This window comes from Rhamphochromis longiceps, linkage group LG15 (assembly GCF_057381845.1).
Source record: "Rhamphochromis longiceps isolate RC_006_pf linkage group LG15, R_longiceps_female_GT1.1, whole genome shotgun sequence".
NCBI classification, from domain to species: Eukaryota; Metazoa; Chordata; class Actinopteri; order Cichliformes; family Cichlidae; genus Rhamphochromis; species Rhamphochromis longiceps.
Genome location: NC_140571.1, coordinates 11,222,871 through 11,237,902, shown reverse-complemented (window position 1 = coordinate 11,237,902; position 15,032 = coordinate 11,222,871). Strand labels below are relative to the sequence as shown.

The following is a 15,032-nucleotide window of genomic DNA, read 5'->3' as shown; positions in this document are numbered from 1 at the left end:
TGTATCCCCTATTTAATGGCCCCGTTATATCATTGCACTGGCTGCGGGCCATTATGGAAGGCCACAAAGCCACCCCAACTCCCTGTGCACTTTTCTTTATGTGGTGTCTTATTCCATTTCTCGCTTCCCCTATTAGTACTTCTCATCTGTTTACTTGTGTACCTATTTTATACATGGTTTATATTTCCTCTATCACCAGTTTTCTTTTCTAACATGATTTTTTTTTGATCGTTTTGTATTTGCTTTTCTCTCTTTTACTTCAGTTTTTTTCAGTTGCTTGATAACCTTCCCTGACTCCTCTCACTTTTCTTGTTCTTGCCTTTGATCTTTCCTCATATTTTTATCGTTTTATCTTTTACAAAGTACTACATGTGTACAGAGTATATAAAGGTAGAGCATTTAAAAAAAAAAAAAGGCTAAATTGTTTTCTCCCAAGCTCCGATTTGTTGTTGTTGTTTTTTTGTCTCCATTTCCCATTGTGACTGGAAAGCCCGAGATAGTAAGAGGAAGCATCTGTTTAAATGTGTTTAGTGTATCAAGTGGTCAGATCTATAGTATACACATCCCTGAGAATCGCAGGGAAAATAATGTTCAGATTGAGGTTTTTTTTTTTTTCCTCATTTATGTCCTCTTCTTTTGTTATGTATACATATTTATGTATCCCCCATGGTGGCACTTCTTGGCTCACAACAAGAAGGTTCTGGGTCTAATCCACCCTAGCTAGGACCTTTCGGTGTGGAGTTTGCATGTTCTCTTGGTGCTTGTGTGGTGCTCTCTATGTCTACTCTAGGTCAAATAGTTGAACAGCACTTTGTTTGAAAGCGCTTTATAAATAAAGTTATTATTATTATTATTACTCTAGGTTCGTCCCAAAGTTGAAAGATGTGCTTGCTTGGTGAATTGGTGAACCTAAATGTGAATGTGCTGTTGTTTGTCTCTCTTTGTTAACCCTGCGATGGGGTGTATCCCGCCTCTCATCCACGACAGTTAAGATGGTCTCATTGTGACCCTGAATTGGATAAGCGGATGGATGAATGGTTCTGTGAAGGAATGGATGATTTGAATAAAAGCCCTGGTAAAAGCTTACAGGAAAGCAAAAGTGCAGCCCTCAGCAGCTGAAAAGTGAGGGCTGATACACCGGGGGGAAAAAACAAAATAGAAAACAAGTAATAATGCAATAAAAATGGACATAATTACATGTATAATTTAATTATTAATTTTAATATAACATTATAGACATTTTTCTATAATTCTGTCAGTGTTTATGTTTTGTGTTGTTTTTGTGTTGAAAGTACTGTATTATGAAATGTTTTTATTTGCCAGGCATTCAATTTCTTACACTAGATGGTTTTTCTGGTCTGCCTCACCATTTATGTAGAAACCAGTGGGACATGGTCATGTGACAAAGTTTTTCTTCAGGCAGACTCAGACAATTATGCAGATGCTAAAAGAGCATTTGCACACCCAAAAGCATTATGAGTGATGACTAGCAAGCAGCCGTGATGAAAGCCTACTGAAGTCAACCCCAAACTGATAAGGTGACTTCAACAGTTTATACTTTCTTCTTAGTACACACTAGTTGACAGTGCAGTTGTGAATACTAACACGATGTCCCAGTACGAATTTCAGATGGTTGGCATGCACTTCGTGTGTCTTTTATTTGTTCTTCTTCTGCAACAGTCTGTCTCACTGCAGTACAAGACTCACTCTGTTTACTCTAAAACTGTGCATAACACTTGTAATTTATGAGGGTTTTCTATGCACATGGAAGAACTTCTAGATAAATTTGACTAAAGGACAAAATGAAAGACAGAGGACAAACAATAAACAAGCTTAGGCGGAGAGACGGAGCAAAAACCGAATCAGGGAAAGGAAAGAGTGTGAAGAACTGCGCAGAAGGGGAAATATAGGGCAACATTTGCATTGAAGTACAACAGCAGCGGGAGACGTGCCTGCATACTAAAAGACACTTTGGCCTGTGACTTTTCTTATCTAGTATTGCTGCGCATAGGACTGCATGTCTATGAGATAGGGGGATGAAATGAAGAAAGAGGGAAAACATAATTTTCGTGAAACTAGGAGGGGAGCTGAAGGGAGGGGTATGTGAACAACAAGAACTTCCTCACCTCTCTTTAGTTGAAGTGTTTTAGACAGATGCTATCTGTTTAAGAGAAGGATATGAGGGATAGAGATAAACTTTCCAGCACTGGCTTGCTGATAAGAAGCTTCACATCCTGAGATCAGAGTCTGCTGCACCTGGTGTTGCTTGACCTAACACACACATACACGTATACACACACTCTACTTATGCCTCTGCAAGGACCCCATATCCCAATTCCTACACGGACCCTAAAACCAAATCTTAACCCTCAAACAGTTCTTTCAAGGTTTGAGAGCATTTTGGCCACTCATCAATTGAGAGAGAGACACACACACACACACACACACACACTCTCGCTATATCTCTCACTAATTTACTTTCATTCTCCTATACATACACTCACATTTTTTCACATTAACTAAATGTCTTCGTTAAATGGGTCTAATTGGTAGTTCAGCTGAATAAATGACATTTTGTAATTAGGATGTAAATGCTCATGTTAAGAGATCCATCTGAGCACGCGTGTTTGTGTGCCTTGTGTTTCTCTGCCCGCATTGATTAGTGTAGTAATCTGCACTGAAGCTCTAGTATTGCTTTGTGGAGGTTTATAGCACCTCACGCTGCATCAAATGAGTCCTGGCACAGACTTGTGCGCTGCCTCTCACTTATTTGTCGCTTTTGCACCTACTTGTCACACCATCTGACAGCCTCATGCACTTCCCTTAATTCACAGGGGCAGCAGGGCACAGTGCTCTTGCTCAGCATACAACAATACCAAATTGGCACTCACCCTTTGACCACTGCTTGTACCTGGCCCTCACAGGCTGTTATGTGGCTATAAGAGTCCTTTCTGTGGGGTTTTTCTGTACATTTGCAAGCGGGGAGTGGGAGTACTGGCATCAGCTCATGGTGCACTTTCCTGACTTTCAGCCTAACCTTCCTGTGGAACAGGGGTAGTACAAAAAAGAAATGCCCTACAGGGATCACTAAAGTATAAAATAATAAAATATCACTTTAATGTTCATAACCCTTCCCACGTCTGTATCCCTTACCTTCTCCCTTTTCAGCTAGAGAAAAATGCACTTTAATTTCTTAGATCTCAACATTACTCCTACAATTATCCCTGGCTCTTCTCTGATCACTGTGGGCAGTCAAATTGTCATGCCACTGTAGCTCTGACTTTGATTTTTTTTTTGCCCTTATCATCCCTGGTGTGTCTGATCTTGGAGCGACTGAAGTATATTATTACACCCCCGGCACAAGCGCAAGTTAAAATCTTAAAGGATTAATCTCTCTTTCAGCATGGGTTCTTATTTTTCGAGCTCTGGAGATATGCGGAGGCTGATGACTGCAGCATCGCTGCAAACAAGTTAATACTAGCAGGCAGGCAACAATATTATATACACGAAAAAGCCCCACAAGTTAGACATACTCATATTTCTTTTTTTGAAGTTAACCGTTACGTCTGTAAATCATAAACATCCATTACATACTGACTTCCTGCTCTGACTCATGCTACTGCAGTTGTGTTCAGTGTTGTGTTCATTAAATTGCTTTTTTCAGCTGATCATCAAGTCTAACGTTGCTACATTGTTCCTAGATTTCAGTAGCAAGTACATGCCCATGTTTGGTCTGTGATTTTTAGTCTGTTCTTAGGTGGTTGCTAGGCAAGTTGATGGCATCATGCTATACCATGCATAATTCAAGTTTTATGGATAGAAATGCGATGTTATTGTTGTTATTTATTCCCACTTTCATGCCAGGAAAAAATGAGGAAATACAAAATACAACCTCAGCTCTTCATTGTCACCACAAAATTGATGTAAGAACACCCAAACTTTGAATTCAGAGACTAATCTCATCAGCCAATGCCTGGCTAACACGATGTTCTACTGATACATAGGTATATAAATCAGCGGAATCATCGTATTTGGTGTAGTACTTTATCATAAAGATGAGAAACTATTGTCAAAACTATGAACAAGGTTGTAATAAACCAAAATCATTATTTAAAAGTTTAATCAGGTTGCATAGACAAACACTAAATACATATAGAGTGCACTTTTAAATGCAAGCCAACAGGTCAGTGGGAATGTGTAAGGTACATGAGTTAATTTATATGGATAAACTTTAAAGCTACTTGTATTAGACATATAAGACAAAAATGACAGTTAAGTTGATCATGAGCTATGGGATCCCCCCCACCCAGGTGCTCCAAATGCTATGTGTATATGCATGCAGGTACACAGCACATTTTAAAATGCATGTAGTTTTTCCATAAATCTTGTAGCAGGAAGCCACAGAAGACAGATCAACCCCCTCAGTGTCACCTTGTAGCCTTTTCTGTTTAACTTGGGACAAAATGCTGTGTGCAGTATGTTTTATTTTCCCTCCTGTGTGTGTGTATCCAGTATAAATGGCTGTTAAAGCTTTTCCCTTGTGCTGTCTTTGAAGCTTAATCCACCCTCTGGCTCTGCTCAGGTTACTGTGCTTCTCTGGGTCCCGGGCTTCTGTGGGATATTTTCTGTTTTTCTTATTAATATCCTACTTGATGTGTTTATGTATCTTCTCTCTCCGTCTCTTTCTCTTTAATACGGCCCCCTCCTTCTCTTTCGCTGCACATTCCCATGTTAGTTTTAGGTCTTTTCTCTCTTCAAATTTCCTCTCTTTTCACCATTTGTTTGCCAGTATTTCTTACGAATGGTTCTTTCATGTCAGCTGCTGCTCTTTGTTTTACTGTTGGTACATCTTTTCTCCGTCTCTGTCTGTCCCCTGTTGCCATTATACCGGCTCTGGTGTGTCCAAGTCGTTTTATTATCTCCCTCTTGCATTCTATGGCCTCCTATCTCCCTTGCAGAGTGTTACTCATGAAAGCTCAGCTCCCTCATGGTGTTTGTTCATAATGATACTTCAGTGCCTCAGGTGGCTGGTATGTCACAACACTGACAGTCTGTGGAAGTCATTATCCAGCTGCATTGCTGCAATGTAGAGGACTGAATTGTGTTAGTAGACCCTTACTGGGCTTTATCTCATTTTGCTGAGGCAATGGTTAAATGACTGTAAGTGATTTCCTTGCAGTGTTTTTTAGATTGTACGTTCGTTCTGTCATGTTTGTTGGTCTGCCGTGCCATGACTTTTTTTTTTTTCTTTTTCTTTTCCTGAGCTTCTTCTGGGCACCATTAAAGTACATCCATTTGTCACTTCCTCATGTATAATTCAGATCTAGTTGCAACGTTCTAGATCTCTTTCCAAGACTTTCTGTTTACCAGATTGAGGGTTAGCATTGGTGTGTGTGTGTGTGTGTGTGTGTGTGTGTGTGTGTGTGTGTCCCATCTTCCCTTTAGCGCTTTCTCCAGCCTGTTTTTCTGTGAGCTTCGTCTGTACAGAATTGATTTTCTTCTGTTTTTTTTTTTTTTTTTTATTGCCCTCTGAAAATGTCAGTTATTCCCGGATGAAAGAAGGGCAATCATTTCTACGGTTTCTGAGAGACGACCTTAGCTTCGCCTAGCCTAGCTTATCTTGTTCATCATGTTGTTGTTTACTTTAAGCGACTTGAAGACGACCAGTTAGGACAGCAATGTAGCGTTAGCCTGAGGGAGGACGCTTAGTGGTTTATAATAGGTTTAGTCTGCTGTAATGTTGATTGTGACTGTTTGATTGATGATGTCAGATTGATGATGATAATGGGGAGACGGAACCAGATGCTAATTATTGTGTTCATCAATGACATGAGAGAGACAAAGAGCCTGTTGGTTGGGATGTGTGTGTGTGTTTTCTGAACATTGTTAGGCAGGTACAGTCAAACAGCAGTAAGCGTTGGTCTTAAAATGCTGTCTCTCCTTCTACCTTCATAGAGGTAGCAAACATACATGTGGCAGATGCTTCACAAAGAACCTGCTTTCTTCCCCTCTCTTCTCTTTTCTCCATCTGTCCCTCCTTTCCCAGTGTCTCTTCAGGACATCACCATGAGGAAGGCCTTCAGGAGTTCTACTGTTCAGGACCAGCAGCTGTTTGATCGCACGTCTCTGCCTGTCCCACTGCAGGAGACGTACCACACCTGCGAGCAGCCCCCACCGCTCAACATCCTCACACCCTACAGGTCTGAATCCAGCCAGTTTCACTGACTCTGGGATCCTTTTTGCAAACCATTGTAACTGGTTCTATTGTATTGGGGTTTTTACTTCTCAACCATGAAAGACTGATGGGGTAATGGGGTGTTGTCATCATCCCACCAAGTGGGCAAGCGGGTAGTGCATGGCTATTCAACTACGAAGTTAGTTTGGCCAGATTTTCAAACCGGGGAATTTATCTGGACCAGGTTTTTTTTTTTTTTTTTTTTTTTTTTTTTTTTTTTTTTTTTGAAGCCAGTAAGCAGCAGATCATGATCAATTTCAAACCCACACAACTGTACTGGAAAAACAAGTAATTTTTTTTATTCCTTTTCCCCTGTAAATCTGGTGACCTCTCACATCCAAAAAACAGACATATATGCACAACTGTGCATTATCAGTTTTCTTCAGGTCATTTAACAGCATTTCAAACTCGTCTGACGCCAGAACTTCAACTCTACGAATATTTGAACTGTCCTACAGGGGTACGTTTTTAATAGCAGATGTCACACTTACTTTAATTTTTTCATCACTTTTCACCGCATCCACCACGGCCAGCATGCAGTATTTCACTGTTTCAGAATCTGTGAAAGGCCTTTTCTTCTTTGCCAAGAAGCAAACACGAAGGAAAGATGCTGCAGCTCTCTCTTGGGCTGTACAGGACCCTCACCATGGTAGTACAACTCCGGTTGTAAGATTATTAAACTCGGTAAAATGAATAAGTATTTGTCAGTCCAGGCAGGGTTAAACCGACAGTTTTCATTGTCAATTTTGCGCTTTTGGAGTGAGAAAGACATGCTGTTGTCGCATCATATATTACGATGATTGTTTAATATGTTTACATCACGGTGCATTGTGGGTTAAATATTGCTAGGCTACTAGGAGTGTTGCATTCACAGTCTACACTACGCTGTGGGAATTTTAAATTTTTAAATTTTTTTAAAATTAATTAATGAATTAATTTTTTGCGTTTTCTCTGTGTTTCTGCCAGGACCACAGGCAGGGCCACTCGCAGGTTGCTTCTGGGCCGCATTTGGCCCGCGGGCCGCCATTTGAATAGGCTTGGGGTAGTGTGTGACACAACTTTGTGAACACGATAACTCAAGATTTTTAAATTAATACCATAGGTGCATTTCCTAAAAATCTCACACAAATATGAATATCAGTGATGTTGACCTCGAGTTTTCTGAAAATCTTATGAAAACATGTCACCTAAGATTTTCAAATTGATATCACAGGTGCATTTACTAGGAGTCTAAAGGGCGGGACTGGCAACCACCAGTATTTTTTATTTGTATTTTTTACAATTATAATACATGTTTAATTTAGCATTCTGGAAATGGTTTGCAAAAGAAGGGGTTGTTCCTACAATTGCATGTTTCCCGTTAATAGAAGTTTACCCTGTGTTTTCTGTCTCTGGAGAGCGGAAAACATTATTGCGCTCGTATTTTATTGATGGGCACCAGAAGAGGCTGATTGCACCCCACTGTGTCAGCAAAATGTACCCAAACGGTCCTCAATTACAGCTTTCATTCGGCCCATTCACTCGTATTACGGTTGTGCCTACCATTATAAAAGCTTTCATTAAACAAGACACTGATGCTTACAGTAAGCCATCACACAGAGCGATTAGAAAATGCACCCCGACTAAGATATCTGTAATCTCAAGTGGGTGGCAGTTTTACTTAAATTTAGAATGGATAAACAGTTAAACATTATTTTGTGTGGTTTGTGTCTGGACAGTTTTTTTGGGTTGGCTTTAAAGTGTAACTCAAGAGGACACTGTTTTGTTTTGTTTTTTTTATTATTACTGGCAGGCTTGTCAGTCCTTGACACCAGGCATCTCTCCTGGCTCTTGTGGACAAGTAGGGGGCGAAGAGAGCAAGAAGAGCGAGGCATTTAAAGATGAATAATCCATAAAAAGTTCTGCTGGGCAGCACTTTCTCTCTTCTATTTTATGACCTTCTCACTTTGTTCCTTTTTTTTTTTCATCCTCACTCTTCACTCACCTTTTCCCCTCCTTTTCTATCTAATGCTTTCCGCCTGACAGGGCCACTTGCAAAAAAGGTTAAAAGCCAAACATAATCTCTTTGTTGGTGGATGTGCTTATAGAGATGCGTGCACTGTAAGAGAGAGGTAGGCTGAGGTGTACAAACCTCGTCACTGCTGTGCTTTTAACCCATGGGCCTTGACGTGGCCTAGACCGGGGGAGAGCCGGGTACAGGTTTCTGCTTCGCTTAAGTGCTTTGCTGTCACGCTAGCAGAAAACGAATTCTCATTTATTCTCATTTATTATTTTCAGAGGTTAACAGCTAATGTTTGAAAAAATAATTTCAACTTTCCAGTAAGTGATAGGGTAGCTTTGGGCACATAGTCCAATAGTGTGTTCGATGTAACTGCCGTTATATAGAGAACAGTTTCTCTACTGGATGTTCCTTTGAGATAAAGACTGGCATCTACAGTCATTGGAGTCATCTGGAGCTGCTTTTATTTATTTATTTATCTTTTGTTCATCAGCACTGGCTTAATGATTAGGATTGTCATGGGTGGTGATTTCATTCTTCTGTTTAATTAATTAGAATCTGGCCATATTTTGGGATCTTTTGAATTTTCTTTGCTGTTAGATTTCTCCCTCCTCCTCTTGTCCTTCCTCCCCCACCCCCTTTTTTTCCTGTATTTATACTCTCTCTACTAAGAGGCTCCCTAGGATACTTCCTTATGCCGTTACTTCTCAGATCCACCCTGAAAAGAGCTTCTCTTTCTCATACACAACATAAACATGCACCTCAACTACACAAAAAAATAGCAGGCATAATAATTTACTTTAACTCTCAAAGAGGACCTGCAGTGCACACCGCAGAAGCTTTTCTTCCCTTTATTGTGTTGCATATCATTAAACTTTCCACTCTTGCCTTCTGAAGCCTCGCTTTTTCATGAACATGACATTGCCAAATAATTGACTCCCTAGGCGTGGGCAACAGCGGGTGAATGCAAGTGCTCACAGGTTCACCTTAGGACTACCGAACGGTCTGGACACACAGCCTCAGCCGACGCAGTTCCTGCTCCTGGTTTGGCCGAGGTTTAAAAGGTTAAAAATAAGAGTTCTCTTTTCAGCATTCACTCGGTATCTCATCATGGGGATACTCTCTCTTGAGTAGCCTTCAGAAGCTCATATTTCTTCTCTGGGTCTGTATCAATATCCGGACACATACTTTCACACGTGGAGGTTTTAACTCATCCGAATGAAGGACAAGCTAATTCTACAGCCAGGCATCTGTCATTTGTCTGTCTATCCTTATATAATTCACAAGGAACAGGTGATAGGTGATAATACGTAAATACAGCTTTGCCTTTGCTAGCGAGGAGAGAATGAAGAACAACATGATAAACGAAACCATAGTAATAGTAGTAGTAGTATTTAGTCATTGAGTCATTGGTGACTACATGCCAGAAAGATTCCATGTTTACTAGCAATCTACAAAAAAGGGCAGATGACAATAATCATTTATTTTAAAAACATTCTGGACGGATGAGTTAAACACCAGTGAAAGATTTTTTGAATTTATTTGGACAAAGACATCAGCAGAGCAAATTAGTCGTACCCCATACTGATATCAAATGGCATTTCCAGGCGGCATGTTGGGGGCACCTGTGTATGATTACTTCCTTGTCAAGAGGAAATGATATTATGTGATAACTATCTGCATCTGTCAGATGTCCCTTTATGTTTCCCTCCTTATACTCGCAGCACTGATCTCGTCCAGTCACCACGAGCCACCGTGCCCTTCTGTAATGCTACTGAGGAATTCAGAAAGAGAATGAGAGTTGAATTGGGAATGAATGATAACACACACCATTAGTTATTATTCATGACAAGTGCTTGTTTTCACAGGGAACAGAGACAAAGACGAGCAGGGGCACAAGCAAATAAACATTACCCTCCTTTTTCATCCTCTGCTCTTGAGTTTCAGTGATGTTCAACTTCTGCAGCTCCCGCATTTTTGGAAACTCTTCATTAAAAAAAAAAAGCAAATAAATCAGAATAATGACTTTTTGTTGCAGTTTGTCTTGTGCCTCCTCTCACTCTTGCCAGCCTACACTGTGAAGCACTGAAACAATTATTCAGGAGATATAAAAATAAAACCTGCAAGTATTTTGATATTTGGGTCACAGTTTTCAGGAATGGATGGCAAAATATTTTTTGGTTTTTAGCTCCTTAAACATTAGAATATTCTGCTTTAATTGGTCTTGTGTTGTCTTAGTAAAATTACGGGGAGGAAAACATTAAAAGCTGTCACTGTGTTTAATAGATCAAATGTTTAATCCAGTTATTAGCGAGCAGATTCGCTGAAAATGAAAATAAGTTTTAGGAGCAGTAAATGCTTAAAGAAAAGAAAGTGATGTTTCTTTTTTTTTTTTAAATGAAAGGTTACATACCCCAACAGGGATTCAGAGGAAAATAAATGAGCTTTAATTTGAAATTTGCTAATCACGAATCTCAGATTCCTTGGTTTCTTTTGCTCGTCTACAGAGACGATGGAAAGGAGGGTCTAAAGTTCTACACCAATCCATCCTATTTCTTTGACCTGTGGAGAGAAAAGATGCTTCAGGACACAGAGGACAAGAGGAAGGAGAGGCGGAAACAGAAGGTAAGTCTAGAAGAATTAAAAAGCACAGGTTCGGCTGCGTTTTTGCTTTTTCACACAGCAGCTTACGAGTGCACTGCCGTAGATGGAGGCGTTTATGACAGGCAGCAGCACACGGAGGTTAGCGAGTAGAAGAGCGAAGAGGCTTCACAGATACAGATTGATCTGTCCTGCTTGAAAAAACTGGCAGGGTGATTCACTAATAGATTCAGAGGTCTGGCTTTATACCACACATCCAAATGAGTTAATTAGTCACCACTCATAGATTATAAACTCTTCCCTCTGTCAACCCTCTTAGTTATTGCTTGTGTGATCATTACATCTAATTAATGGGAGCATCTGGTCTTCAGTTGCCCCTGCGCTGTGCGTCACGTCTCTTCTTCTCGACAAATAAACAGTCACTCGTAGCCTCATGAGGAATATCTATAAGCATTTGCATTCTGAGGTTGTTTTTATTTTTCAATGTATTTACACAGACAAATTAAATTATGTGGCTTTGGCTCTTCCTCGCCAAGTGCTGAGTTATGACCCCCCCCAACTCAAACCGAGGGGTTTCCCACCCTCAGCATCAGGAGCTCTAATCAGCACCAGCTTGCATTTTCCTGCATGGGAAGCGGTGCATGCTCCCCATTTTGCCCCCTCGCAGTCAATCAAAGCTCATTACAATCATGTCACTGAGGAGTAAAGAGATTTTCTGTTGAGGGTTTATGTGAACACTGAGGATATAATTTGCTGGTTATGAGGTTTTTAATGATTGTGGGAATGACGCACAGAGGACAAGTTTTGCTGAGAATTAGTTGGAGGATTGAGAGAATAAGAGTAACTGTAGTGATATTTGTGGTTGTTTACTAGTCTGTGTGCACTTTTTTTTTTTTTTTTTTTTTTAAGCAGTAAATGAAACAGAAAGCTACAACATGCAACATTAGGTAAAGCTTATTTGCTCCAGAGGGTTAGGCTGATATGACCGCTTGCAGCCAGAGCTCATTCCAATGATTTCCTTCTAATTAAAGCTCCGGGTGGGCTCAGCTTGTAAAGCCATGTTCATTTCCCTCTCACCACAATGGCACTTAGACAGACCCCATGGAAAGGCCTTAAAGATATTCACAGGGAGAACCGGATATATGGAGGAATAGAGCTATTACACAAACATATATGGTGGTTTGTGTAATCATCATGGTGGATACATGGTCACATGGAGAAACAAGACAAAGATGGCTCAAAGAAGGTGCACGTGCATACATGCGCGCTGGAAGCATGCAGAATCACTCATTGAAAAGATTAAGGATAGAAAAAGCACTCGCATATACACACATAAATTCCGGGTTTAGATCTTTGATAACTTTACACTTCATCAATTTGCTGATTGAGTGGTTCTGCCACATCATCTTAATGGCCCTCTCAGTCATGGGGTTCAGTGTGTGTGTGTGTGTGCGTGCTTATGCATTTGTAGCTGTAATTATGTTTACCATTGATACTTCATCTTATAATTTCAGAAGAAAATTCAGAAGTTTGCAGACGCTTTGCTCCTCCAAATTGAATTATTTTTTTCTGACAACATTAACATTAGCTGGGAAGCTTCAAGTTCATTTTTTATCACGGAGCAGGTTTTGTTCAAGATAATAGATCAACATGTACAAAGTGACCATAATTTGGGGCTGTGTGGATAATAAGAGGGTCTGTGGAGCTACAGACTGTGTAAATTGTTTTGCTTTCTATCATAAGCATCAGTTATTAGATAGAAACTTTATTAAGTGCTTCCTTTTTTTTTTTTTTTTTTCTTCCTTACTAGCTGCAAGCAACTGAAATATACAACAATTAAATAGCTTTTATCTATAGCTACCTAATCCTAAATCAAAAGGCACTAAACCTTAATAGGTCTCTCATTGGCCTTATAAAATATTTGTAAGTATTGTAAATATTTATTTTAACTTAATAGTTAAAATAATTTTCTTTACATCATTTAACACTGCAACTTAAGCCTAAAACTATTTTACACGCCAGAAGAATCCATCTAAATAACACATTTATTTAATGGATGCACAGTTTTAATTAAAGTCAGATATATTCTTAATGATGATGCCGAGATACTAAGACATTACGCTTATGCTTCTGGGCTCTGGCTGCAGCAGCTGTGTTGTTTATCTTGAATTATATTTTTAAATTCGTCTTATTTATTTAGTTTAGTTTTTTGTTTGATGGCTTTTCTTGTCACATATGTACTGCTCTAGACCTTAATGGTGATCTGGTGTGAACGCCATAGTTTTTAGTAAATCAAACTGGAGTAGCAGATGAAGTTGTACCGTGAAGAACAAAACTCTTAAACCTTAAACCTTTTTCTTTCTTTCTTTTTTTTTTTTAAACTGAACCTGCAAAAGTTCTAATTACATTTTTCATTTGACATTAATTTTAAATAACATATTATAATAACATAAAAACAGTATATCTAGGCTGCAGTCACACTAGTGAAGGTGGTGGTTGGAGACTAGGACAGCCAAAATTACTGCCACCAACCTTTGTCACTGTGTGGATGCACAATCTTGAGTCAGATTGAGACTGATTGCAGTGAAGGCAGGTTGCTTCACACTAGCAACCTGCCTTCACTGCAATTAGTCTCAAATTTGAAAAGAATTAAATGCAGTCCCCAGGCAGGTTGCTTATTTTTGCTCTGAGAATTAATCCACACAAAAAGTCAATAAATAATCATTTAGAAATATAGTTTTCGTTGCCATCACACATATTTAAACATAGAAGCTTTCTGATGCATATACTGTATAGTGGGTATTTTGAATTATTGTACTTTTCAAACAGAGACTCAGCTTAGCTGATTCGGTCACGTCTGCATTCTTTCTTAAACTACAAAAAATGAAAAAAATTACATATATTATTTCAGCTCACGATGTTGAAGGCTGGGAGTGAATAACTCCTTGAACAAAGTAACAACAAGGACATCCATCATAGATCAGTGGCCAGAATAATGAAACCGATATCAATGTTAAACACGCGCCTTAAGCAATACCTCTTTTTCTTTTCTTTTTTTCAAATTACATTTCTGATATTTATTAAAGTAAATGGTCAGTTTCTTGAGCAACCTTGATGTCTCCTGTTTTTAAAATGTCAGTGCTAGAATGAACTCAATTTGTAAGGGTTGTTATTAAGAATAATCAAAGAAGGAATCAAGACAAAGTTAAATAAGTCTTAAGTTTACTTGAAAGGTCACATTCACGGCCGTGGAAAATGTGGTAAGCATATGAAAGCTGAAGGAATGATTAAAGTAAGAATGAGGAAAACTGCCTGAAAGCTAAAAACTGAGGGTTTGGATAGTTTTTTTTCCCACTTTATAAATGATGATTTCATTAATTACCTACATTTTGTATTAAATCTGTTATCTTTAACTAATATTATAAATTAGTTTCATGATCTCAAACATGTAAGTGTTTCCCAGCACTGTATTTAATCTTCTTCATCCCCAAACTATTTTCTTACATGGTCACATCACTAATCATTAGACTGAAGCCACATTTAACAAATTGTGGTATTCACAGGCCCAGCCAGCTAGAAGCCAGTGATAAATGACAAGCAGCATATGGCAGAGAGAGGGGGGGAAGAAACCTGCAGTTTCCTAATCTCATTAGCCTCTGTGTTAGTCTACTGCTAATCCACTGAGGCTATGTGCTGAGCTAGTCAGAGGAAACGGAGGGTGAAAGTCTCAGCGAATGAGAAGAACATGAACAGAGAGAAAGACGTAAAATCGTGTGTTTCTCTTTGAGATCAGTGTTTGGGTCCACTAGGCATTGAGATCTCCAACATCTGAATCCCCTTTATGAAGAATCCCCTTTGCTCTTCCTCTGCTATTCCTGTCTCATTAAAGCACTCGTGGCTGGAGCAGATATCTATTGATGTTTTCCCCCCAATTTTAAATACTTCCCTATAAGCAGGAATACATTTTTTTCACATGGCTCCCAGTTCACCAGTGGGTGTTGGTTGTTTAATAGTGGGCAGTTCTAGCATTTGTTCCTGAGTGGGACTGGAATGGCTTTTTCTTTTCTTTTTTTTAAACACATGATATAGAAAAGTCACTTTCATGTCTCCACTGACAATGTCGTCCTTTACTTTTTTGCTCACCAACTGATAATGCAGCTGCAGATCTGTGACTGTTTTCAGGTTCTCATGAAGCTT

General features: G+C 39.3%; 1 protein-coding gene across 6 annotated transcripts in view; it reads left to right on the top strand.

Moving 5' to 3' along the window:
• The window catches only part of wasf1 (WASP family member 1), a 67,123-nt gene that overhangs the window by 39,845 nt on the left and 12,246 nt on the right, over positions 1-15,032 (top strand). For all 6 annotated transcript variants that reach the window (XM_085381510.1, XM_085381509.1, XM_085381513.1 and 3 more), the window contains 2 exons: positions 6,047-6,200; positions 10,742-10,859. In XM_085381510.1, the coding sequence (XP_085237636.1) occupies positions 6,047-6,200; positions 10,742-10,859 (272 nt within the window). The remainder of the gene's footprint in view (positions 1-6,046; positions 6,201-10,741; positions 10,860-15,032) is intronic.